At 46.0% G+C, this 26,119-nt stretch overlaps 1 protein-coding gene across 3 annotated transcripts; it reads right to left on the bottom strand.

Moving 5' to 3' along the window:
• Window positions 1-26,119, bottom strand: LOC144770925 (uncharacterized). Of its 3 annotated transcripts, none has more exons than XM_078655744.1 (4): window positions 25,721-26,119; window positions 17,828-17,930; window positions 13,194-13,331; window positions 1-1,890 (listed from the first exon to the last, which is right to left on the bottom strand). In XM_078655744.1, exons 2-4 carry the CDS (start codon window positions 17,868-17,870, stop codon window positions 791-793), a joined length of 1,281 nt encoding a protein of 426 aa, XP_078511870.1. In that variant the 5' UTR covers window positions 17,871-17,930; window positions 25,721-26,119; the 3' UTR covers window positions 1-790. The 3 variants fall into 3 exon arrangements, with proteins under 3 accessions (XP_078511870.1, XP_078511871.1, XP_078511872.1); XM_078655745.1 differs by having other exon boundaries at window positions 26,013-26,107; XM_078655746.1 differs by having other exon boundaries at window positions 26,042-26,098.

Below are 26,119 nucleotides of genomic sequence, written 5' to 3'. Positions count from 1 at the left end.
ATGAGTTTACTTTGTATTCTACTTGCCTCCAGCTTTACAAAAGAATTCCACAACTACACAATAATTCTGGCATACAAGTTGCATTTAACTAACAAGTTTCCTTGACCTCTTTTAATTATAATGTAATTTATAGTCTGGATGTGGGGCATGTTTTATGAACTCAAAATATTTTTAAAGGTTTACATGTTTTTCAAAATGATTATACAGAAAATTGAGCTTCTGTAGTTTGTTTACCAACACAGACAAGACAATAAGTGATAAGCAAAGAAATTATTTTCATAAACACATTTATCATGCTCTATTAAGGCATTCAAGTCCCGGAGAGGACAGTTTATAAATAGAACCCATTCCTTAATCATGAGGATGCTAAAATAATCAAAGGTTAAAAGCAAATATTCTGAATAAAAATGCACATCTCTTCCATACTTGCATTTAGCTGTCCTGCAAATGTTTCTAGTAGCGCTTGATTGCAGTGTATTTAATCTTTCCCATACTAATTGGAGTGTCTTAAAAAAGAACTAGTACACTAGCACTCCTTGGAAATAATATACATTAAATATCTATTACTAGGAATATTGTATAAGAAAAGTTACAGTATTAAAGGTACACAGACTTATTTTGTTAGTTTACTTTAGGTTACCAATTGAAGTGTTTTCAAAACTATGTGTTTTTTAAAGTTTATTAAGGTATTCTGAGATGGTAGCTGATTTTCTTGGATACTAAGCACAGCATCTTACACTACATCTTTTCATTTGAAACCGAGGCCTGCTGAAACACCATATTGTTTCCTTCAGGTATCCTGTTCATTGCAATGTGTTCTCAGATGTTGTTTTAAACAATGGCTGTAGCGAAAGCTTATCTCACATTTAGAGCACTTATATGGGGTTTCTCCTGTATGTATGCGACGGTGTATTAATAGGCTGCCCTTTTGACGGAATCTTTTCTCACACTCAGAACACTGATATGGCTTCTCTTTCAAGTGTGCTCTTTGGTGATTGAAAAGCGATGATTTTGTACTTAAAAATGTCATACATTCAGAACACTTAAAAGGTGTCTCTTTTAACATTCCTGTAGAATTAAAGCTTTTTTCATATTCGGTATGTTCTCTCTGATGTTTATTTAAAGCTTCCTTTCGGCTGAAACACTGCTTGCACTCATTACACGCATATGGTTTCTCTTTTGTATGTACTTTCTCATGTTTGTGAAGGCTATCCTTTCGACTGAAGCTTTTTACACATTCCGTACACTGATATGGTCTCTCTCCAGTATGTGCTCTCTGATGAATAAAGACATCTCTTTTATTCCTAAATGCTTTGCCACACTCTGTACATTGATGAGGTTTTTCTCCTGTGTGTATTCTTTTGTGTTCGGTTAAAGTTTCTTTGCGATTGAACCTTTTCGCACACACTGTACATTTGTACGGTTTTACTAATGTATGTATTCTCTGATGCTTAAGAAGTCCGTGATTATCAATGAAGCTATGTTCACATTCCGTGCATGGATATGGTTTCTTTAACATATGTGCTCGTAGATGTCGGTTCAAAAGCCTTTTCTCCTTGAAGCTTTTATTGCACTTGGTGCATGAATATAAAATACAGTTTTTAAGTGGCGGTAATTCACCCCATGGAGTTGACGTACATTTATCAGGTGTTTTTATTTTTGGAGTCACCTGTTGCAAAGTGGAACATGCTGATTTACCTATAGAATTTCCATAATTAGCACTCTGCTCCATGTTCTTTTGATGATTTTTAGCCCTTAAATGTATTTTCTTCTTGGAACGTAGAAGGGCTTTCAGTTTGGTGGTTCCAGATGAACCTTTGTATCGGGCCTTTCTGTAATTGCATGTGGTAGCATATAGACTTGTATTTTCTCCGATATCAATTATGCCACCTATTGGATAAACAAGATGCCAGTAATTAGCTTTATAACAAACCAAGTGATGCCTCTGCCATTGATACATATCAACATTATTGTACACGCTAGCTAGGTAAACCTTGTTTTCATCATTAAATCAATTTCATTAAGTGAACAATAATACTTTGACATTATTCTTTTTCAACTCAACACTCCTCAACATGAAGTGCTATTTTATCACTTATCATATATAATGAAAATTTTGGCACAACATAATACAACCATGGTGACAACTCTTTTCACAGTGAACCAAGAAAGCAATTAGCTTCTGCACGCAAGCACTCAATTATAGAAATAAAAAGTTAAAAATTAGAAAATAAAAACAAATATAACACATAATTAAACCATGGGAGTGTTAACTATGGTACTGTCAAATCTGGAAATAAATGCAGGGTGGGTGGACAGGTACATATGGTCAAATAAGAAAAGGAGTGAACATGTAGTTTACTAAAGATAAAATGTTCTAAATGAAACGGAGCAGCACATATTCAAGGAACATGCAACAATTTGCAATCATCACCTTATTATTAGTGTCTTTGGAAATGCCGAACATTTGCATTAACTGCCTGATGTGTCAGTTTTACATGTGGGACACATTTCAATCCACAGCGATACCTGGTTGGTAAATCTGCTTAGACTGGAACCAACTGAATGAGAATCAGTGATTACAGACTGAACAGCAATTTAGCTGGGGATGAATAAGGTGTTGCACACCAGGTTTGAAGTCCTCAACAATGCAGAGGATGAGATTTTTATTATGAAACATTTTTATTGGATTTTGGGAAAATGTATGGCATTCAGTACAAAATGATGCAAAGTGCTGTAGTAACTGCATACAAGTGGTAGACACATCCCATCACCACTTTATAAACTCGCACTCACATATTCCTTTATCAGTTTGATATTGCTTCATAAATCTTTATTAAAGTTTTTTTGTCATATTTCAGTAGCGAAAGGACTAATGAGATGCTGGCTTTAATCTTCAAAATGCTTTTGAGGGCACCCCTGGAACAATAAACTGGGACCTGCCAGGTCATGCAGGGATCCAGTTCTATTTTCCAGCTGTCCGGATTAGGGGGAGGGAGGTTCTCATATTTCGTCAGTTTAGAAAGGCCTCCTTTGGCAACAACCAGGCCAGCCCATAGAGCGCCAATTTGTATCTACTGGAGTCCAATACCGATTGAAAATGCAGGAGGCCCCACTTCAGGTCCTCTTTTAATCAAGATAGCCCAATTCGGGGGAGGAGCTATGCTAGCAACCAAGATGGCCGCATAAGCTCCCGGCTCCGCCGACCTCCGCCGGTTGCTCATAAATCCTGACTACCATCCTGATTTCCCACCGGACTCCCGCGCAGCTGAAGTGCGCCTGACTCTAAAGGTGCGATCCCGGAATTTCTAGCTGCTCAAATGATGAAGATAAGCCGTGCGCCATTTTCGGCCTAACCCGGAGTTGAAGCCGGGGCCTCGAGTTCTAACCCAGCCGGGTTGGAGTTGAACAACATCGGCTGCGGGACGTGGGTGGCTTCCGGTCTCCCGAAGTGGTGTCTTTCTGGTCCGTTTTGGATGGTGATCTGGTGGCAGCCTTATCCCGCAACTGCGGCGGCTTGACGTATTGACTGCTCTGGTCGGGGAGCAGCTGCCCGAGGCCCCGCTGAGCTCCCGGGGTCGATGGGCTTGGTTCCTCGCGGGCGGCGACGGTGTTGAGATCGTGCTTTGGAAGTGCCCACAGTTGTCATCGGCATTGCCTGTGCCTGGTGCCCCGGAGTAGTCGACCTCCGGGGTTCATAGACCCGCCCGGTCGCTCAGTGAGGGGCGATGGAGCGGGCTGAATGTCCACCGTCGCTACATACTATAATGGCCGCCATTGGGGAGCTCCACATACGAGTCACCGCCATCGTCCAGAGGATGGTTGTAACTGCTGATAACATCTGCCGGAGACCGGACTCCGACCCTGTGTTGGTTGTGAACCGAGATGCTTTACCTGCGGAACGAGCTCCGATTGCTACCGAGGACCCTGTGCGGAAGTTGGACTTTTAATTTTTTTGCAACCCCCAGATGGCAGCGAGCGAGCCCGCAACTATCGGATGTGTGTTTTGCCCTATGTCGATGTCGCCCGATACGGATGTGACTATTCCTATACTTCAGTGTGAGTTCTCCAGTGACTGTCGGATTAATACCTCGCCCCTCTTCTCTCAGATGGATAAAAAACGCTCTGCCGACTTATTGCTGGTGGGCAGTGAAATTTGTTTGACTTTTGGACTTTGTGAACGTCAATCCTGGTATCAATCCTTCCGTGTTGACTTTGAAACTTTTCTATTTCTTGATACTCCTGTTGTGATGGCGGTTCGAATGGATAGGGCTCGCATGAAGAATCGTAGCGGCCAGGGTTGACTTTTACCGTATGGGTTTGGAAAACGACTTCATTTGACACGGGATTGTACCTCATGATTGCACGGGAGGGGGGTGGTTTTTACACGCTTCCCCCCCCGTTTGATTTTACTTGTTGCGTTTTCTTATCCTGGAGATTTATGGGGTGGGTTGCTGCTGGCGGGGGCAAGGAGGACCGGGGGCATGTCTGATATTCCCTCCTCCACTTTCTTCTTTCCTTCTTTTAGGTACCAGTTCCGGGGCGACAGGCACGCTGCTAGTGGGGATGGGCCGTAGCCATTGCAGAGGTGTAGGGTGGGGGGAATGGGGAGGGGTTTATTATTTTATATTAGTTTAGTTCTATGGCCTTTTTTTTCTTCTTCCTTTCTTCTTTCACAAGAGATGGGTCGATTATCCTGTATCGATTTTCTTATTTGTCGGGTGTCTAATTTGGTCTTTAATATCCTGTATCATGGGTGGGCTAACCTCGTGCACTACTGTTTTGTCGGATTGCTGTTTGTTTTTCCCCTTTAAGTATGTCTCGTTGCCATGATTGCATCCGTCGGTAAAATTGCTTTCTACGCATTGTATACTTGCTCACCTATTGATGAATCGTTTTATGAGTATGACACCCGATTTATGTATATAGCCCAATCCCCTATAAACACGCCCATCAGAGCAGATTGGACACCAACGGTCCAGACATCACTAACCCTTTCTGGAGATTGACCTCTTCATCTGCAACACAAGCAGCTATTTAAATGCAAATTTCTTGAACACTAATGAATGTATTTAAACTATGCACGCTTTCGGAGTAAAGTTCTACCTTTGTGCCATTTTTGATGTAATTCCATTCAGCCAAGCTTTCTGTATAGGGGAGGAAGCTTTCTTATTGGAATTGAATTGAAATGGGAAATCAATGATTTGCTACCCTCCCCTTTTTATTGGCCAATTTTTGGTTGATTTTCAGGACCTAACTTTCTTTGGTTGTGAAATAGTCCTGAATATTGTTTTAGCTTTTAGTTTTCCATGTAATCAGGAGGAGTCAGTTGCCATGACCACTTTGATACTTTGTAGATGGAGGATCAGTGGAGCTTCTGGCAGTGAGTGGAGATATTATGGTTAAATCTGTGCAGCAATAAATCAAACAATATTTGTAAAGCGCAACACTCTCACACCAAGGGGTATCTGGTCTTGAATCGCTTTCTGAAATCAGACAGCGAGGAGGCTGTACGGAGTTGTAGGGGCAGGTCATTCCAGGTCTTTGCAGTGATGTAGGAGAAGAAGCGGCCAACATTGCTACTGTGGCAGATGAGGCGTGTATGTGCGAGGTCGAGTGAAGCTGAGCACAGGTGTCTGCTGGGTTGTGGAAATTCAGTTAGTGGTTGAGGATCTAGTCTGCCCACTGGGTGGCTCTGGTTTTACGTTGCCAGGGGCAAGGATAATCAGAATAAACAACAGTATCCCAACAGGTATTATTTTAAAGACAATTAGATATATTATGCCATAGACATTATCAGCAAGGAAATAAGGAGACTCTTTGGATATTTGCAATGTGCTCAAGGCATCATGTTTATCAAGACGAGATATGGCAAGTTACGGTTGTGGCAGCACTGTAGTAAAAACAAATAATACAACCCTAATTGTACTTGGTGCTCAAATTGTGCAAGTGATGGACAAAGTGGCGACGCAAGTGACAATGTGATCAGCATAAACAGCGCATAGTGGCTGGTGCTAGAGATATATACAGTGAATAAAAGAAACAATGTGGCTCCAGATGAATTTCCAGAATTCGGGTTCTAATTTAGATTCAACCACATTGTGAGATGCGCCTCTTATTGCGCTGGGTAGTCGACGGCGTTTCGATCCTCATTAATTGGGATCTTCATCAGGACAGGGTTGGTGTGGATACGGTGCTGATGGAGTGAAGCAATCCAGGGGTAATCATGGGTAGAGATATGAATATTGTATCATCACGGTGTAAAGCGGGCCTGTGAACAGCGTCGTCAATGTTTGTACAATGGTCCCGGTGGGCGCGATCTGGAATCCAATGGAATCGGTGATCGGTTGCTTGTTGACAACGCCCGATTCATCCAGACACTTCCGCGTCTGACCGCGCAACCCAAGATTAAATCTTCCCCGATTGAACAAGGAGCCTTTCGGACGTTCCCACGTAGCACCTCGCCACCTACGATTTACTCATTGTCAACCGATCTCCAATTCCAGTAGATTCCAGATCGCGCCCACCGGGACCATTGTACCATTGTATGAATTCTGGAAATTCACATTGCTTCTTTTATTCACTGTATATATCTCTAGCACCAGTCACTATGCGCCGTTTATGCTGATCACATTGTCACTTGCGTCGCCACTTTGTCCACCACTTGCACAATTTGAGCACCAAGTACAATTAGGGTTGTATTATTTGTTTTTACTACAGTGCTGCTACAACTGTAACTTGCTTTATCTCTTCTTGATAAACATGATGCCTTGAGCACATTGCAAATATCCAAAGAGTCTCCTTATTCCCTTGCTGATAATGTCTATGGCATATCATATACAATTGTCTTTAAAATAATACGTGTTGGGATGCTGTTGTTTATTCTTATTACTCACCCCAATCCCAACGTGGTTGATGGGTTTATGCTCCTGTACCTTACACAAGAATGGGCAAGGATAAAGCAGCCCGAGCGGGGACTTACAATACCATCACGCAGTATACTAAGCTGCTGCACCACCCACTGCATCTGGCCCACCAGACTGCTGGTACCGATGAAGAAGATGGAGGAGGGGAGACAGAGCAGACGTGGGTGGAGCTGTTGGCCACCATACAGGGTTACCGAAAAGCATTGGAGGCCCGGATAGATACTGTATCTTTTGATGTTAATCTACTGTGGGCTGACCTTCGTATGGTGGTTGGACAAGGTCACAGTTGTGGAAGTAGATGTATTGGGCCTCAAGGGAGAAGTGGTTACCCTGAAGAAACAAGTGTCACGACTTTCCGCCACAACGAAAGCCCAGGAGCGCCTGGCGGAGGATGGAGAAGGCTGGGCCAGGCGCAGCAATATTCGCATTCTGGGCTTCCATGAAAGGGCTGAGGGGAGGTCAGTAGAGCTATTTCTGGAACAATGGATCAAGACTCAGTTGTGCCAGGTGGGCTTGTCAAATGTGTTAGTTATTGAAAGAGCACACAGGATGCTGGTACCCCCTCTGCCCCTGGGGCCTCCTCCCGGTGCATTTATTGCAAACATTTCAAATTATAAGGATAGACACTGCATTTTACAGGCCGCAAGAGAACGACAAGACCTCTGCTTTGAAAACAACAAGATATCTATCTATCTTGACTATATTAGGCATGTGAAGGAGCAGCGCAAATCATTCCAAGGGGTAAAGAGAAAACCGAGAGACCTCCACCTGCACTATATGCTCCTATATCCCCACAAAGCTTAAGGTCCTAATGCAGGGTAAGGCGCACTTCGAGACTCCTGAGTAAGCGTGGGAATGGTTGGAGATATGAAGGGATGCACTCCCACCACGAGAACCAAGAACATGCAATAAGAGATGGGGCGCCATACCCATATCGGGGTCACAAGTTGGGAAGTATTATCTGTCAAGAATGCGGGCTCAGACAATAGGCTCAGGGTTGGAAGTGACGGAGCTTTGCACATGAGTGAGGACTCCATCTCAGCCCCGGAAGCTGAAGGGGACAATGTGCCCAGGACAATGGTACAACGTCAGAGTGGCCAAATGCATCAGTGGACGTGGTCCCAGAGATGCTACTTGAGCAGGAGGGGGGATGTGGAGGGAGGAGACTGGGTAGTGGTTGCCGGGATTTGGCTGAATCCAGGAACTTTGTACTGATGACTAAACGCATGCAGGCTGGTAAGAGTCAGAACATTAGAAGGGCGGGAGCTTGCAGTGGACGCAGAGGGGTAGGGATCTAATAATAAGGAGGAATTTACTTAACCGGCTGCGAACATTACTAGGACACTGCATAACTTTGATTGTCTAAGATGAAACAACGTTTGGTAGAGGGGAACAATGCTTCTGGATTTCTGTAGAGAGGGTGGCTGGAGAGGAATAGCCCCTGTTGGCCTTCATAAGGGGATGCATGTGACCTGGCACAACATTCGGGTGACATTTTTAACACGTTTGTTGAATGTAAAATGTCCGTGGGTGGGGGTGTTATTTTCTTGAGTTGGTGTGTTTTAAAGATGTGCACTGTAGAGGCGGATGAGGGGGTGGGCAGGATTCGGCATCAGCAACTTAAGTAAGTAAACTCCATAATGGGTACGGAATATACATTTCTGACCTGGAATGTGCGGGGACTGGGCACTTGTACTAAAATACATAGGGTGTTAACTTTCCCCTTAGGCACCACATTTTGATTGCTTGGCTCCAGGAAACGCACCTGGATGATTGCAGAGCAACTAGAGTAGCTAAGTGGCGAGGCCAGATATATCATTCTTCATATTCTACCTACGCTGGGGGTAACATGGTTTGGGTGGCCCGGGCACCCCATTCATGATGACGTACAGTGAGTCTGATATGAGTGGCAGATAAGGATTGTTGCATGGATCCCTGGATGGTAGGGAAATTGTAATATGAACTTGTATGCCCCAAACATAGATGACCCCTCCTTTTTCCAGGTCACACAGGAATTACTTACCAATGAAGTAGATGCTCCATTTACTTGGATGGGCGACTGTGCTGGACCCGGCACTTGATAGAGCCCCCCGAAGGCCAGCACGAAACTGAGAATGACACACATGCTTAGCAGGGTCATGCAGGATTTAGGAGCCCATGATATTTGGAGGGAGACTCATCCCACACTCCCATTGTTTACTTGCCAATCCCTGACACATGAAACTCAGAGTAGAGGCTGGGAGGGCTACTGAGTGGGAGGCCCTAAAAGCAGTAACTCGAGGAGTAAGCCTGGGGCTTGTATGTGGGGTAAGGAGACAATTACTCGGGGATCTCGATGGAGAAGGCGTTGGCGGCAGTACAAGCAGAAAACCCAGCAGACAAGGAAATGGGTAAGAAGGAGCGATTTCAGCAGGAGTGTTTGGCTGATATTTAGGACAGGTTGGACAGATATACCCTAACGCGCTATCGCCAGCGGTTACATGCAGAGGGCGACAAATCGGGTCACTTGTGGGCCTTGATTTTACAAAGGACGCAGGCTCCCACAATGACAACAGCTCGAACTACTCAGGGAGGGAGACTTGTCCACACTGGAGCTGGCGTTTTAGAGGTGTTCCAACAGCACCTACAGCGGGTTTATACTGCAGACCCTTGAGTAACAGCAGATGGGTACATTCCAGTCGTCGTAGACTTGGGGCTTCCACAGCTCTCGCCAGACGGTGCAGAGGAGCTAGATGCCCAGATCACGGTCAGAGAAATGCAGGAAGCTCTACGAGCTATGCCGGGATCTAAGGCCCCAGGTGCAGATGGGTTTCCTATGGCTTTATTAAAGGTATACTCAGAACAGTGGATGCAGCCTCTGTTGCAGGTGTATAAGGAGACCTTTGAGTTGGGGGGTGTTTCCTCCCTCAATGCGTGAGGGTGAAATGGTCATGCTCCTTAAGCCAGTGGGGGAACGCACATGACCCCTCAGCATATCGACCAATCACAATGATCAACTCGGATGTGAAAATGTTATGTAAAGTCCTGGCTACAAGACTGGCCCCTCATATGACTCATTTGGTCACGAGGATCAATGTAGGTTCATTCCATCTCGTAACACGGGCATGAATATTAGGAGGTAGTCCCATATCATACACGAAACGCTGAAAGAGTCAAGGAATTGGCCCTAGTGTTAATAGACCTGGAAACGGCCTTTGATTCAGTAGATTGGGGTACTTGTTGGAGGTGCTCAGGGTGGCTGTATTTGGCCCGAAGTTTAGAAGATGGGTGCAGATCATGTGTACGGTGCACAGCGCTAGGGAGCAGGTCAGGCGAGTGGAGGCTGGAGAGGGGGACACGTCAGGGCAGCCCGCTCTCTCCGCTCCTGTTCGCGCTGGCAATAGAGTCGTTGGCGATTTGGGTGTGGAGGGATCTGGCCACTTGGAATATTAATGTGGGTGGAACCTCTCAGGTAATATCGCTGTATGCGGATGATGTATTATTGTATGTTTCCACACCCTGAAAGGCAGTACCAAAACTGTTGCGGGTGCTAGAGGAGTTTGGAAATTGCTCTGGGCTGAGACTTAATAGGAATAAATCTTTACTTTTTCCACTGGCTCAGTTGGCTGGTCGGTCGGTGGAGTCACTCCCTCAACTGGGACTGAAATGGGAGACTGGGCACTTTAGTTATCTGGGTAGACAGGTGAGGACTCATTGTTGGAGGCTTTAAGGGGTTTGGTTGGATTCTGGAACACTCAACCACTACCCCGAATGGGTAGGTTGGCGATCGCCATAATGGTGGTGCTGCCTGTGTATGTTACAGAATACAATGTGCCCTATACCTAGATGAATATTTAGGGCTCTGGACTCCCTTTTGACAGACTTTTCCTGGCCGGGACGGCGATGTAGAGTTGCTCTTGCAGCATTAAATGGTACCTATGAGGGGGGTGGGCTTGAGGCCCCCAGAATGGAGCTATAACACTATGCGGCCAATCCGCAACACGCGACCAGGTGGTTTGCCGAGGGGGACAACTGGGAGAAAAGGCTCCTATGCGACAGAGTGCCAGCAGCTGACCTGACAATCTTATTTATGGAGGGTGCCCCGGAAACAGCACCTTATGAGTTTGGCAGACAGCATCTGTGTGGCAGTAATTTGTGGAGCGAACCCTTAGGCATGTCCCGTTCCATCGGGAATTGACTGTGTGGGAGTTGGCACAGGTCCTGAGAGTAATGGCCAATATGTCATTCAGGGCGTGGCTGTAACTCGCTTGCTGACTTGTATTCGGGTGAAATTGCAGAAGTCTTTATTTTTTGAGACTGTGGAGGACTGCATGCTGTTGAAGTCTACACTGAAAAACGTTTTATGGACCCATCGCACGGCACCAAATGTTACTGGAAAGCCACAATTCAAGTCTCTGCAGGGTAAAATGTGCCCATTGAGCCCGACAGAAGGACTATAAATGAACATTAATCAAACTGAGCCACAAACAAGCCTCTAGGGTGGTTGTAAATAAAGCTCACATTCTGTCAATACAACTATGCATCATTGCATACTGAATACTTTAGGTTTTGTTTTTTCTCTGTTTTTTTTTTTACATCTATGTTAATTTATAGCATCCATGATTATATTATTTATTATCGTAATTTTGGAAAGTTAGTCCTAGATGTAAGAAATGTTCCTTTGGACTTTGTGTATCTTCTTTATCATAGACCAGTGCTTACGGGTGGGAGATTCTAGAGAAGACGGAACTGGGTGTTGGAATCTTGCTTGTTGACGTGACCAGATACTTTGAAAGTGTAAATATTTGAGCTTGAATAAACAAATCTACTTTGCAACCCACATTTCTGTATGGGGCTACGTTGCTCGTCAATAATAATAGTCAGTGCAAGGCCAACTGTGGTGCCGGAGAGCTTGCTGTGGAGTGTGGGTAACTCCGTCAAGAGAGGTCCTTTTCGTGGGTGAGCTTATCAACTCAGTGGGATTTAACAAGCCCAGGCAACAAAACTCAGAAACAAGTAGGACAATACAAACCATAGGACATCTTTGCTGGTAAGGAGGCACCACAGAAGGGAACTTCATTTAATCCTGTACTGCTCATATTTTGGACCAGTTGAGAAAACAGTCTCAAAATGATCAATTTCTTTGTTCAAATGAGAGGTGGTCGCAAAAATTAAAAGAACACCGAGCTCCTCCTAACTTTCAGCAAAGCCTTTACAGACACCCTCCTTGGGGAATGGGCAGAGGGTTATCCCAGCCCCCCAGGTGAACAGGCATATAGTGTGACGCTACCACCCTGACCTGGGCAGCACAGCCTTCCTAAAGCAACACCAGACATTGGAAAGCTTGGTAGTGCAAGTACCCAGGAATAAGGTCAACCCAATGCTTCCCCTACCACTGGACAGAGATTCCAAGCGCATTGGAACTTTTGGAAAGAACATGTTCCCCTCAACCAACATGGCCTTATGATCAGACAATGCCAGCTGCCTACTGGGTCGCCAGACACATGCTCTTTGGGTCTCTTTCGCTCAGGTTCAGCCTGCTGTGCCAGATGACCCGAGCCACGCCCTTAAGCAAGCCATTCAGGATGGCCACAATGCAGCAGAATTTAGGATTCATTGTGAGCTGATATGGTTCTGTGTGGTCCATTATTTCCTATACTTAAAACGGTGCTTCATAGTAACCAGGTGAGGTGATGGGAACAGTGTCCAGGTAAAGACGGAGCATGGAAGTAAAGGGGCTTCTAGTCTTCACTTTGAGACGAAAGAACATTCTTTACAAGAGGCTCAACCTCTGCAGCTTCCAACGAGACCGCGCTCAGCAAACATGTGGGGGCATTCAGTAAACCCTGTTACCCCCCTCCATGCCTCGGAGGGAAAAATAATTACAGAACCAATGGCCTCACGATGAGAAAAAAGGAATGGAGCTCTCCTCCTTTTCTGTCCTTAATGTGTGTATAAATAGCATGATACACCAAGTGGTGCAACGACAGATCAATCTATAGGTTTCTAGAGAAACTGCAAAATTACGATATTACTTACAAAAAGTGATTCCCGAGGCGTAAAAACGCGAAGAAGTGCAATTGCTCTGCAAGGTGCAACCCCAATGAGGAGTGCTCTTTATCCTTCTGATGCCCTGAAAATCCAGGTGCAAGTCCATGGGAAAGGGGCATAAAAACACACACACAGCAGGTGGTACAGGCATAGGGCCAAAACGGGAACGTTTTCATGCTCATGTTTTATTAGAATAATACTGGTTCACTTAAATTACATAAAAGTAATCTCACGTACCAAGGTCCACAATGACCAGCCTTCCAATGACACTATCATGGTTCTTCCCGGGAAACACAGTGCTGGGGTGTCGGAGCTGGATGCATTTGACAGCGGCCCCTGGCGCATGGTCCTCTTCTGTTGGAAGGTATTGTAACTCTGCAATGGAAAGAAACAATGCATATGGAGTTATTTCTTCATTTTATGGTTTGGTGTTTAGGCAGAGCAGCTAAAGTACTTGTGCTGAGCTGGAAACTGTACAACCTTTTCAGTGGATTCTGGGGCAATTAATGGCCACAGGACATTGTTTGCGGAGAGGAAAATGATTACCCACCTATGTCCGAACACCTGACTCTCAAGGGGCAGTGCAGATGAGCAGCGAAGGATTACTACAGTAGGTGGTGGGCGTAGAAACTCAAGTTCAGAATGGAACGAGAAGAACTTTCATTAGAACCAATGGCACTTCTTGGAAAAGAACTAGATCTTCATTTGCAGCTAGAGATAGAGGCACAATACAGAAACGTTACCCCTGAGCCCGTCTTAGAGTTTATGGCCTAGGGATTTGATTTATACAGAATACGGTCTCCTATGGCCAACACTACCCAAAGGCGAAGAGTTTGGGTTACCCCAATTCCTGTGAATGCTTGATATTGGCCAGAAGTTCATAAAAGATGGGACCTTATTACCAATGTTAAGCAACGGGGAACAGCTTAGGTGTTCTTGGCAGACTTTGTAGGACAATATTGTTTATTTACCCTGAACCAATTAATAAAACAGGACGGTAGACAGATGGCACCATGTCTGAAGCCTGTGATACATCTGCTCTCGGCATTAGTTACTAGGCATTCTTAGGTGAAATGTTGAATAAATGTATGTACAGGAATTTATATAGCGCAAATCACCAAGCGGTTTCTAAGCGCTTGCTTAGGGAGCCCGTCCTGGTATTCCCCTGTGAGATAGCCCCGGCAGGGTATCCGCAAGGTGAAAGCCAGGCATCCCGCCGCGGGGGGCCGTTGTGGAGATTAAGCAAGCTATTGCCCAGAGTCGCAGAGTGTGAACCGGTGAATCGAGTAGGCACCGGAGCGAGAATTGTCGAGTCCATGGACATTTTAGGACTCAAGACCCCGCCGAGCCGGGAATTGAACCCTGGTGCCGGGCTGACGTCTGCTTCCAGGTCTGCCTCCTCTAACCAGTGAGCCACACTTCTCCAATGTATTGTTCACTGTATGGGAGGAAAACTCCTGTATGCACCACCAACGTTTCGTCTCAAAATGTCACCAATAAAATGTGCTTTTATGTGTGTGCCATACACTGAAACAATTGTGCAAAGAACAATTTCTGCTTCATCGGTCTTCATATGTACGAGACTCGCTATGCCCCGGATACTAGTATCTGCACGTTTTCACCCAATTGGCATACTTCTTTTATTTGATGTTACTGAACTCTGAGATTTGAGAGCCGTCTAACAAAAAACATTGTTTACAAAATTAGTACAAAATGTGCTTACCAAAAATATAAGGCTTTCAATGTCTCAACTTTCATCCTCACTACTGACTACCTTTTCCTCCAGGTCACACAAACACAAAGCTAACCTAGATCTACTGAGCTGAAACTCTAAACTAGCTAAAAAATACCGAACAGAATATAACCAGGGCAATGCATGTATATGAAAGACCCGCTGAGAAGTACTTAATATGGGTTCACAACATTTTGTGGCAGCACCCCTCTTCAGCAATCATCTTGAACTAGGCCTACTTGAGAGCCTCCCTAATCTGAACATTATCCAAAGTTCAATACTCTTCAAGGAAGTGGGGCTCTGTATCACACAGCCATTGTGTAGTCCTTCAGATCTTTCAACTTTTGCAGTCTAAATACACTCTGAAATATTTAGACAACTTCTCTATATGAAATTTGCCTCAATGGAATTCTACAGAAGAGTAGTCCATACCTTTTTATGTTTAGAGGTGGAGGCCATGCTTTCCTACCATAAGTTTTGGTGGTAATAACATCCAGGAAACTAAGTGCTAACCAAAAGCTCCGACAACTATTTCCTAGGTGTTGGGGCTGCTGGCACTCCTGGGTGAACGCTCCACACTATACTACTGGCGACTTAACAGTGCCAGCAAGGGATGAACTGCTACTAGAGTTTCCCTTGTCCCAGTTGCTTTTCGCCCTTACTATGGAACCATTGGCTGCCGTGATTCATTCCTGTTCAGAAATTTGTGGACTCCGGATCTCCGAGGATGACGGGGGTAAAGAGAAAGTCTCCTTATATGTGGGTGACATAATGCTTAATGTCACCAAACTGGCTACCACAATTCTGGCTATCCTTCGGATGTTCGAGTCGTAAAGTGCATATTCTGGATACAATATTAACTGGAGCAAATATGTGCCATTCCTCCCCCAGAAGCTCCAGGTGGAGACTGCTAGTTTCCAATATTTGGGTATATGTGTGACTGCCCATAGGGAGACGTGTTTAGCAAAGAACCTGGGACGGGTGGTGTCCAAATTTCAATAACAGGCCGATAGATGGCGTGCACTGCCCCTCACTCTGTCGGGAAGAGCGACTGTCTCTAAAAGGATACTGCTTCCTAAATTGTTCTACACCTTACAAACTACGTACTATCCAGTTCCCGAGGCGATGTTCAGTAAGATAAAGGAAAACTTGCGGGCCTTGTTGTGGGTGGTTCTCAAAACCTTACAACCCATACAACAGTGATATTGCACTCCAGGATGTAAGGGCCTATTACTGGGCGTCCCATCTGGTGGCTATCAACGAGGGGTCATTTGCGCCGCAGGACCACTCTACTTACCAACTAGAGTGAACACAGTTCACGATTTGGTCCTACTCCGCCACTTGTAATATGGTAAGAGTATCCAGAAGCTACTACCGGCGACACGGGTGGTGATAGAGACTTGGAGAGCCACTAGATGTATGAAGTTGTCACGAAGACCCCGCTCAGGTGGGACATGTCTATGCAAACTGAGGAAGCTCAGGTGGTTTTAGTCGTGTGACTTGCTGGGACTCTCCCGGGTGAGTGATCTCCTCTCCTGGATTACGGGAATTTGCTTTACCTGGGGGTGCCAGAGAAGAGCATGGCTCGCCTTCAAGTGCTGCAAAATGCGGCAGCTCGTCTCATCCTCAGGCTGCCCAAAAGGGCGCCTTCGAAGGCGGCACTGCAGAAGCTACATTGGCTCCCGGTGAGGCGCAGAGTTGAATATAAAGCCCTCTGCACGTGTCACCGTATCCTGTATGATAGGGCTCCTCGACCACTTGGGAAACTGGTTGAAGCTTATATACCCGCTCGAGCGCTCAGATCTGCCGATGGGGGTCTGCTTAGGGTCCCCAGGGTGAAGAAAGCGCGCATGGGAGGCAGATCTTTCAGGTGTCTAGCGGCAAACTACTGGAATAAACTTCCAGTGGACTTGCGTCTGGAACCTGAAGAAACGAGGTTTCGAGCGAAACTAAAAACCCACCTTTATACGAAGTAAAATGACTAGTAAGCTACTGTGCTCCCTGTTTTCTGCCTCTCTCACTTTCAGCGCGTGGACACGCCGGTGTGCGTAACGCAGCGCTTTACAAATGTCCCAATAAATAAAATAAATAAATGGAGGGTGGTGGTCTAATGCCCATCACCTCCGTTCAAAGAGAGTATGGTATGAATTCCAACCAATATTTGAAATATGCCCAGTTGCACCATACTTGGCAGGCAGAATGTATAGGAGAGTTGGATCTTCCAGAGTACGCCCCCTTGAGGGCAGACTGCTCATTGAGGATCTACCTGTGAAGGCTATTTCCCTTAACTTCAAAACTATCAATAAAAACATGCAGGAATATTAGGAAATGGCAAGCTCGTGTTGATGTACCTCCGCCTAGCGAGTGGTACAGAGACCCGAGAAGACTTTGGGCAGCATTCTCAGCACCACCAAAAAGTCTGGTTGCTCTTTGAAGAAGGAATTAATCCAGAAGCACATGTCTAGAGTTACACAGCAAAAGTTGCACCAACAAGGGTTAAAAGTGTAAGACTACAACTGAATTAAGTGTTATAATGCACTGCATTTACCATGGTGCATTGGGGCAAATTTGAGTGCTAGGCTGTGAGGCAGTGTGCTCCCACTCTCCTTCGATTTACTGTTCTCACACCAATCGAAAACAATTTGGGGCAAGTGTTGCAAACTAATGGAGTGACATTTATTATTCCCACTCCAATCTAACCCAATTAGGAAAAGATGTTGGACACTAAAGGTGTGACATTTACTATTCCCACTCCAACCCAAAACAATTTGGGGAAGGTGTTGGACACGAACGGAGTAAACTTTACTATTTCCGCTATGATCCAAAACATTTTATGAAAGATACTACAAACTAACGATTTTATATACACAATCATTACTCCAAACAAAATGTAGAATATATAAAATATATTAAAACGTCACGTAAAAAACTACTAACACTAACCAAAACTACAAACCTATAGATTCATTTTAAACACTAAATTGTTGACTGCTTTTAAAACACTATTAATAATGTATTTTTTACATTTACCAACATTTCTACACCTCGTGATAGCTGGCCCAAGAGTAATTTTCCAAGCTTGGAGGGGGTCACTTAATGCTCAATCCATGCACCTGAACAGTATATACTTGCACAATACCTGGGTGGTGAACAATGTTGCTTTCTCCTCTGTCACATCTCATCTTTGGTTGGTTTTTGTGTTCAAAATACCATCAAAATAGAGAAATGAAAAGGCACTGGACCTGATGAAAATGTAAAGTGTGAAATATGAAAAAGTTGTTAATAAACATACAACTGACATTTATTCTTACAGAACAACTCAATACTGTGGATTAAAATTAAGTGAAAGTGAGTGTGTGGTAGTGTCTGCTTATATATGTCCTTTTCACTCATAAAAAGCAGATTGCACGTACTGAAACCCATTAGCACTAGTACATAACTTCCAGAATGTTGCCCTGGAAACCAACGTAAACGTTCTTAATAGAGACAGTCTCCACTTCCTTTGGGCAGGGCCTGTCTCAAGTGAGCATCTGCCTTTCTATCTTGTGTATTTCAAGGCAATGACAGTACTCAATCAACTCATGATTATGCTATTTTCTATTTTACATTTCAAGAATATCATGTTTTACTGCACCTACTTAAATACATGGTTCAGAAGAGGTTACTCGTCACCCTCCATCAGTTTGAATAGGCACCCTACACTTGCAGGTCGGGTTAGATCTGATAGCCGATGGCCTGGAACCCTGGGATGCAAGGGGCAGACACAGATGACCTGCAACCCATTCTCTACTGGACACAGCACATTTATATATGCATATCTAACATTCATGTGTCACCCAACACATGTTTGAGAGGTATTACACTATATGAATAGCAAAAGAGCAGTGTGATAATTGAAATATGTATTTATTTATACTTTTATGATGTATTCTGACCCCATGTGGGGTGAGTATGGTTCACATTTAACAGACAAATGAATGAATGGGGTCCAAAAAATCAAATAAATATAGCAAAAAACAAATAAGAAATTAAAAACAACTAACATATGTTGGGATGCAAGAAGACATGAGTGAGGCTGGATAGGAAGGGAGGAGCATGCAAAATAGAGCGAGTGAAAGAGACTGAAGGAGAGGAGTCCACAATGACGGATCTATGGCAGAGAATGATTCTGTTGCAGCCGAGTGAGGTTTGAATCTTTAGCTTCCAGTCAAAGAACTTCGCAATGATTGCACCAAGACAAAGGTAAGCAGTGGCTGTGCATATGTTGCTCCGTGGTGAACCAATTCTTGCAGGTGTGCCATGAGAGACAGTATAATAGTAATATAAACCATGTGCCTTCCCAAGCATTGACATTACAGAGTCAAATTCACAAGCAAATGAGTCAATCTACGCCTGTAGGGTTACAAAGTTGTTCGGTGTCACGTTACTCATTTTCAGAATTCACAAAAGATTTTCCAGGTAAGGCAGCAGACAGGTTTCCAGGCATACTCTTGGAAAATGTGTGAATTCCCATTTACTTGACATGCTGAAATAGTTCCATATGCAAAAACAGTAAATGGTTTGCCTTCCTGGGCAAAATATTTTTTCCTATTTATCTTTAAGCATGGCCTTTGTGGCAGGTTTTACTATCTCAGCAGACTACTGTTTTTCCAAAACAATTTTACTTAATATGAAATCAAAGATGGGCTTGGAGTTATTCATCCGTGATCCATTAGTCTGTCGTCACATTTTGCTTCTACCCATCACAGCAGGACGCGCGTCCGCCCAGTTTTGCCCATTTGCTTCTTGTTGTCCGAGTGGCTGCACAAAGCCTATGCACACTGTTCACTTAGAATAAAAAAAAAGTTCTGTGACAAAGCCGATTCGAAGTCTACTATTTTATATCTGTATTTATATTAACTTAAGATACTGATTATTTATTTTGCCTGCACTTTAGGCTCACACTTAGATGGTGATTTATTTTCCATCTTCTTTTTAGTTCTGATTTCACCTCGCAGATATTATCAGTCGTTAGAAGGTCAAAAAAGAGATTTTAGAAGTACCATGGAAAGGAACGTAGCCGTCGGCCATTTGTTGGTTTACCTGGTACACCATTTGATTGGGCAGACGTGTGCTTCCACTGACAGAGCGATTGTACTGCACACATTACCATGGCAGGCACAGGCTGTGTGTTGATCGCCCCCTACTCTCCACCCACCCCCTTCCCCTGGACAAACTGAGTGTAGACAGAGGATTTTCACTGTAATCAGTTTGCCCCTTTAGAGAAGGGTTGACATCTGTTTTGCCAACCGTAATTCTGAACAGGTTTTTAATGTTATAACTGTACGCATGCACTATTCAGTAGGCCTGTGGTGGGTATGATCCAAAGTTTGTGGCAAAGGCCCAATGCTTAATTTGTAAATAAACAAGCATTTGCAATGCAATAGGTCTCGTATTAGGAAAGTTTGAGCTATTGGTATTGTAAATGTCAATTTTTTTGTTTATGTTTTTTTTTTTTAAAATAGCAAAATTAATAGCTTTGTCATTTACAATGCCAATAGTTATAACTTTCGCAAATGTGACACCTAGAGCATTTGTAATGCAATATGTGTTGTATTTACGTGACTTACATGTATTGATATTACTAATAACAGAGGCTTTTATTTTATTTTTAATATTGAATACTTAAATAAAAGTTAACTTTTGTTTATAACTTTTGTGACGATTATGTTCAGTGTATTTTATTGTGATGAAAATCCAAGAACAGCAGTGAAATATTAACATCTTTTTGTTACATTTGTAATAAAGCTTGAAACATTGAGAGAACATATTTGAACCAGTTGTTGAATCGTTGCACAGATTGATGCTGTGGTGGCGCTGAGTGACGTGATGGCGAACGAGTGATGCTGTGGCGTTCAGTGATGCTGCGGTAGGGCATAGTGATGTTGTGGTGCCCCCGAGTGATGCTGTGGTTGTGCCGAGTGATGCTGTATGCTATGTTTTGTTTTGCTATCCTATGTTTTGCTTTCTTATGCTATGTTTTGCTATCCTAGGCTTTGATTTATTATGCTATGCTTTGTTATGCTATGTTTTGCTATCCTATGCTTTGTTTTGTTATGCTATGCTGTTTAGTTTTGCTATGCTATGTTTAGTTTTGCTATCCTATGCTTTGTTTTGTAATGATATGTTATGTTTTGTTATGTTGTGTTTTATTATGCTATGCTTTGTTTTGATATGCTATGTTTTATTATGCAAAGCTTTGTTTTGTTATGCTATACTATGTTGTGTTTTGTTATGCCATCCTTTTTTGTTATGTATGCTGTTTTGTTGTGTTTTGTTATGCTGTTTTGCTATGCTTTGCTTTGCTATGTCTTGTTATGTATGCTATGTTTTGTTGTGTTTTGTTATACTATGTTGTGTTTTGCTGTTTTGTTATGCTATGCTTTGTTTTGTTATGTTATGCCATGTTTTGTTATCTTATGCTATGTTTTGTTCTGCTGTTTTGTTGTGTTTTGTTCTGCTATGTTTTGTTATACTATGCTATGTTTTGCTATGCTTTGTTAAGTTATGTTATGCTTTGTTTTGTTGTGTTTTGTTATGCTATCCTTGGGTGTGTTTTGCTATGCTATGTTTAGCTATCCTATGCTTTTTTTGTTTTGCTATCCTATGCTTTGTTTTGCTATCCTAGGCTTTGTTTTTGCTATCCTAGGCTTTTTTTGTTATGCTATGCTGTGTTTTGTTATGCTATGCTGTGTTTTGTTGTACTATGCTATGCTGTGTTTTGTTATACTATGCTATGGTTTGTTATGCTATGCTGGTGAGTGTGTGAGGGTGGGTGAGGGGGGTGAGGAGGGTGAGGAGGTGGATGAGTGGGTGCGAGGGTGAGGCAAGTGCTTTAAATCAGGAGGATAGGGCAGCGGAAGCAACTAAGGGCAGAAGCAATGGGGGGTGCATGCATCATAGGATGCAAGCTCTATGGAAGGTGGCAGGGGGACACTGAAGAAACACATAGGGTGGGGGTACTAGGAAGCAACATAGGGGGTGGGGGTACTAGGAAGCAACATAGGGGGTGGAAGGGAGCGGAAGGGGTAATCAACACAGAGGACGCAAGTGGGGAATCAAAAAGCATTGAAGAGGAAAGTAACGGGCAGGGACCAGCACATGGGGTACAGAGAGTAACTGTATGCAGGAGGAGAAATGTGCACGAAGAATAGGGCCAAATATTAACACCTGGAAGCAGTGAATGGGAACCCTCATAGATCAGCATTTTGGTGCAGCCATACTGGTGGTCGTTCAGTGTCCGCTATACTTTTCAGAAGGTGTAATGTAAGCTACTGAGCTGCTGACTTCATGAGCAAGGAATTGGTTCAAGTATCGGTTCTACCCCGTGCCTACACTTTTTTTTAATCAAATTGAGCAATGGTAACAAAATAAAAAATGCTGATCATACTGGGAATTTTTTCCTAGTATGCTCGGCATTTGTAGTCTTGTTTCCAATGTTCATTTTGTTCTGATAGCATATTTCCTATTCAAACTCTAGGCGTCAGCTTTTGCACATGAATAATAAACCCTCAGCTGTTCATAGGGTGGGGGGCGAGGGCTCCTATTGCGAGGAAGGCGAGAGAAAGCCAGAAATCCAGGCAGCGCCGGAAAGGAAAGATAAGGCGGATGTAATATACAGGTGTCTAAAACATGAAGCACGGTGTCCGTGAAGCAGATGCCGTGCTAATATACAAGCGGAGGGAAAACAAAAAGAGAAAAGAGTGCAGCAGGAATGAAAATATATTTAAAAACAAGCTCTGGCATTGCGTGGCACGGGAGCGGCTTCCTCTGAAGTCTGATGGGGCGGGGAGCGGCTTCCTTTGAAGTCTGATAGGGGGGCGGGGAGCGGCTTCCTTTGAAGTCTGATAGGGGGGCGGGGAGCGGCTTCCTATGAAGTCTGATGGGGAGGGGCGGGGAGAAGCTTCCTTTGAAGTCTGATAGGGGGGCGGGAAGCGGCTTCCTATGAAGTCTGATGGGGAGGGGTCGGGGAGAAGCTTCCTTTGAAGTCTGATGGGGGGGCAGGGAGCAGCTTCCTTTGAAGTCTGATGGGGGGCGGGGAGCAGCTTCCTTTGAAGTCTGATGGAGGGGCGGGGAGCGGCTTCCTTCGAAGTCTGATGGAGGGGGCGCGAGGAGCGGCTTCCTTCGAAGTCTGATGGAGGGGGCGCGAGGAGCGGCTTCCTTTGAAGTCTGATGGGGGTGCGGGGAGCGGCTTCCTTTGAAGTCTGATGGCGGGGAGCGGCTTCCTTCGGAGTCTGATGGGGGGGGCGCAGGGAGCGGCTTCCTTTGAAGTCTGATGGGGGGCGGGGAGCAGCTTCCCTCGAAGTTTGATGCAGAGGCCGATGGTGTTTCATGTGCACGCGCCTGAATCACATGAACTCACTGTGATCCGCAGCTAGGTAGACTTTTCGGACCGCTTACTAAAGCAATGCTTTAGGTCGAGACCTAAAAAGCAAAAAAATCCGCGCAGGGGCCCTCGCCAGAAGGCCACCGCAGCTTGCACCTCAGATTACCACTGCACTGACACAACAACTGGCAATCGCTGTGCTACCAGTGAGAGAATTCAGACAAGAATCCCCCCTGATCTCGCGCCCTGAGTCTGACCGGCGCCCGGATAGAGCCGGACTGAGAGGAGCTCCTCGGCTCCACCGCTCCAGGGTGAAGGGGGCGCTCCGGGGGCCGAGGGCGCGGGCTGCGTTTACAGCCAAGCATGAGGACTCAGCGCTGCCTTCAATCAACAAGCTCTGGCGCTGCTCACGGCTCAATCAACAAGCACTGGCGCTGCTCACAGCTCAATCAACAAGCACTGGCGCTGCTCACAGCTCAATCAACAAGCACTGGCGCTGCTCACGGCTCAATCAACAAGCACTGGCGCTGCTCACGGCTCAAACAACAAGCACTGGCGCTGCTCACAGCTCAATCAACAAGCACTGGCGCTGCTCACGGCTCAATCAACAAGCACTGGCGCTGCTCACAGCTCAATCAACAAGCACTGGCGCTGCTCACAGCTCAATCAACAAGCACTGGAGCTGCTCACAGCTCAATCAACAAGCACTGGAGCTGCTCACGGCTCAATCAACAAGCACTGGAGCTGCTCACGGCTCAATCAACAAGCACTGGAGCTGCTCACGGCTCAGTCAACAAGCACTGGCGCTGCTCAGGGCTCAATCAACAAGCGCTGCTCACAGCTCAATCAACAAGCACTGGCGCTGCTCACGGCTCAATCAACAAGCACTGGAGCTGCTCACGGCACAATCAACAAGCACTGGCGCTGCTCACGGCTCAATCAACAAGCACTGGAGCTGCTCACAGCTCAATCAACAAGCACTGGAGCTGCTCACGGCTCAATCAACAAGCACTGGAGCTGCTCACGGCTCAATCAACAAGCACTGGAGCTGCTCACGGCTCAATCAACAAGCACTGGAGCTGCTCACGGCTCAATCAACAAGCACTGGAGCTGCTCACGGCTCAATCAACAAGCACTGGAGCTGCTCACGGCTCAATCAACAAGCACTGGAGCTGCTCACGGCTCAGTCAACAAGCACTGGCGCTGCTCACGGCTCAATCAACAAGCGCTGCTCACGGCTCAATCAACAAGCACTGGAGCTGCTCACGGCTCAATCAACAAGCACTGGAGCTGCTCACGGCTCAATCAACAAGCACTGGAGCTGCTCACGGCTCAATCAACCAACAAGCACTGGAGCTGCTCACGGCTCAGTCAACAAGCACTGGCGCTGCTCACGGCTCAGTCAACAAGCACTGGCGCTGCTCACGGCTCAATCAACAAGCACTGGCGCTGCTCACAGCTCAATCAACAAGCACTGGAGCTGCTCACAGCTCAGTCAACAAGCACTGGCGCTGCTCACGGCTCAGTCAACAAGCACTGGCGCTGCTCACGGCTCAATCAACAAGCACTGGCGCTGCTCACGGCTCAATCAACAAGCACTGGTGCTGCTCACGGCTCAATCAACAAGCGCTGCTCACAGCTCAATCAACAAGCACTGGCGCTGCTCACTGCTCAATCAACAAGCACTGGAGCTGCTCACGGCTCAATCAACAAGCACTGGCGCTGCTCACAGCTCAATCAACAAGCACTGGAGCTGCTCACAGCTCAATCAACAAGCACTGGAGCTGCTCACGGCTCAATCAACAAGCACTGGAGCTGCTCACGGCTCAATCAAGAAGCACTGGAGCTGCTCACGGCTCAATCAACAAGCACTGGCGCTGCTCACAGCTCAATCAACAAGCACTGGAGCTGCTCACAGCTCAGTCAACAAGCACTGGCGCTGCTCACGGCTCAGTCAACAAGCACTGGCGCTGCTCACGGCTCAATCAACAAGCACTGGCGCTGCTCACGGCTCAATCAACAAGCGCTGCTCACAGCTCAATCAACAAGCACTGGCGCTGCTCACGGCTCAATCAACAAGCACTGGAGCTGCTCACAGCTCAGTCAACAAGCACTGGAGCTGCTCACAGCTCAGTCAACAAGCACTGGCGCTGCTCACAGCTCAATCAACAAGCACTGGCGCTGCTCACAGCTCAATCAACAAGCACTGGAGCTGCTCACAGCTCAGTCAACAAGCACTGGCGCTGCTCACGGCTCAGTCAACAAGCACTGGCGCTGCTCACGGCTCAATCAACAAGCACTGGCGCTGCTCACGGCTCAATCAACAAGCACTGGCGCTGCTCACAGCTCAATCAACAAGCACTGGCGCTGCTCACAGCTCAATCAACAAGCACTGGCGCTGCTCACGGCTCAATCAACAAGCACTGGCGCTGCTCACGGCTCAATCAACAAGCACTGGCGCTGCTCACGGCTCAATCAACAAGCACTGGCGCTGCTCACGGCTCAGTCAACAAGCACTGGCGCTGCTCACAGCTCAATCAACAAGCACTGGCGCTGCTCACGGCCCCCTCACCGAGCAGAGCCCGCTGGAGGATCAGGGCAGCGCCTTTCAAGGGCCCTCGCGGTGCAGAGAGACACTAATGAGGCCCCGCCGCCCCCCAGACTGACCTCTGGCCCGGGTCTGGAGGCGCAGAGCTCCGCATCCCCGAGGCCTCTGAACGGGCCGGGTCCGAGCCCCCGGGCGGCCTCGCTCGGTCAGGGGCGCCGCTGGGGGTCGCGGTGCAGGTGGAAAGACGGGGGTTTGAGCCCCAAATAATCCACTGTCAACGGTGCGGGAGCGTTGACACCCCCAGTGAGGCCGGATATGACCAGAACAGCGTCACCGGAAGTGAGGAGCAGGTCGAAGGAAGGATTTCCCCGCCCTCAAGGCCTGTGCGGCGCTCCTGAGTGCGGCGCGCACCTGCGCCCGGAGGAGGGGAAGACTCTCACTCATTCGTCCGAGGCCGCTCTGGCCCCCCTGAGCGCACGCTGGACCCGCACTAACATCCATGATCAACCTGGCTCCCG

This window comes from Lissotriton helveticus, chromosome 7 (assembly GCF_964261635.1).
Source record: "Lissotriton helveticus chromosome 7, aLisHel1.1, whole genome shotgun sequence".
NCBI classification, from domain to species: Eukaryota; Metazoa; Chordata; class Amphibia; order Caudata; family Salamandridae; genus Lissotriton; species Lissotriton helveticus.
This window is presented reverse-complemented; position numbering and strand designations above follow the sequence as displayed.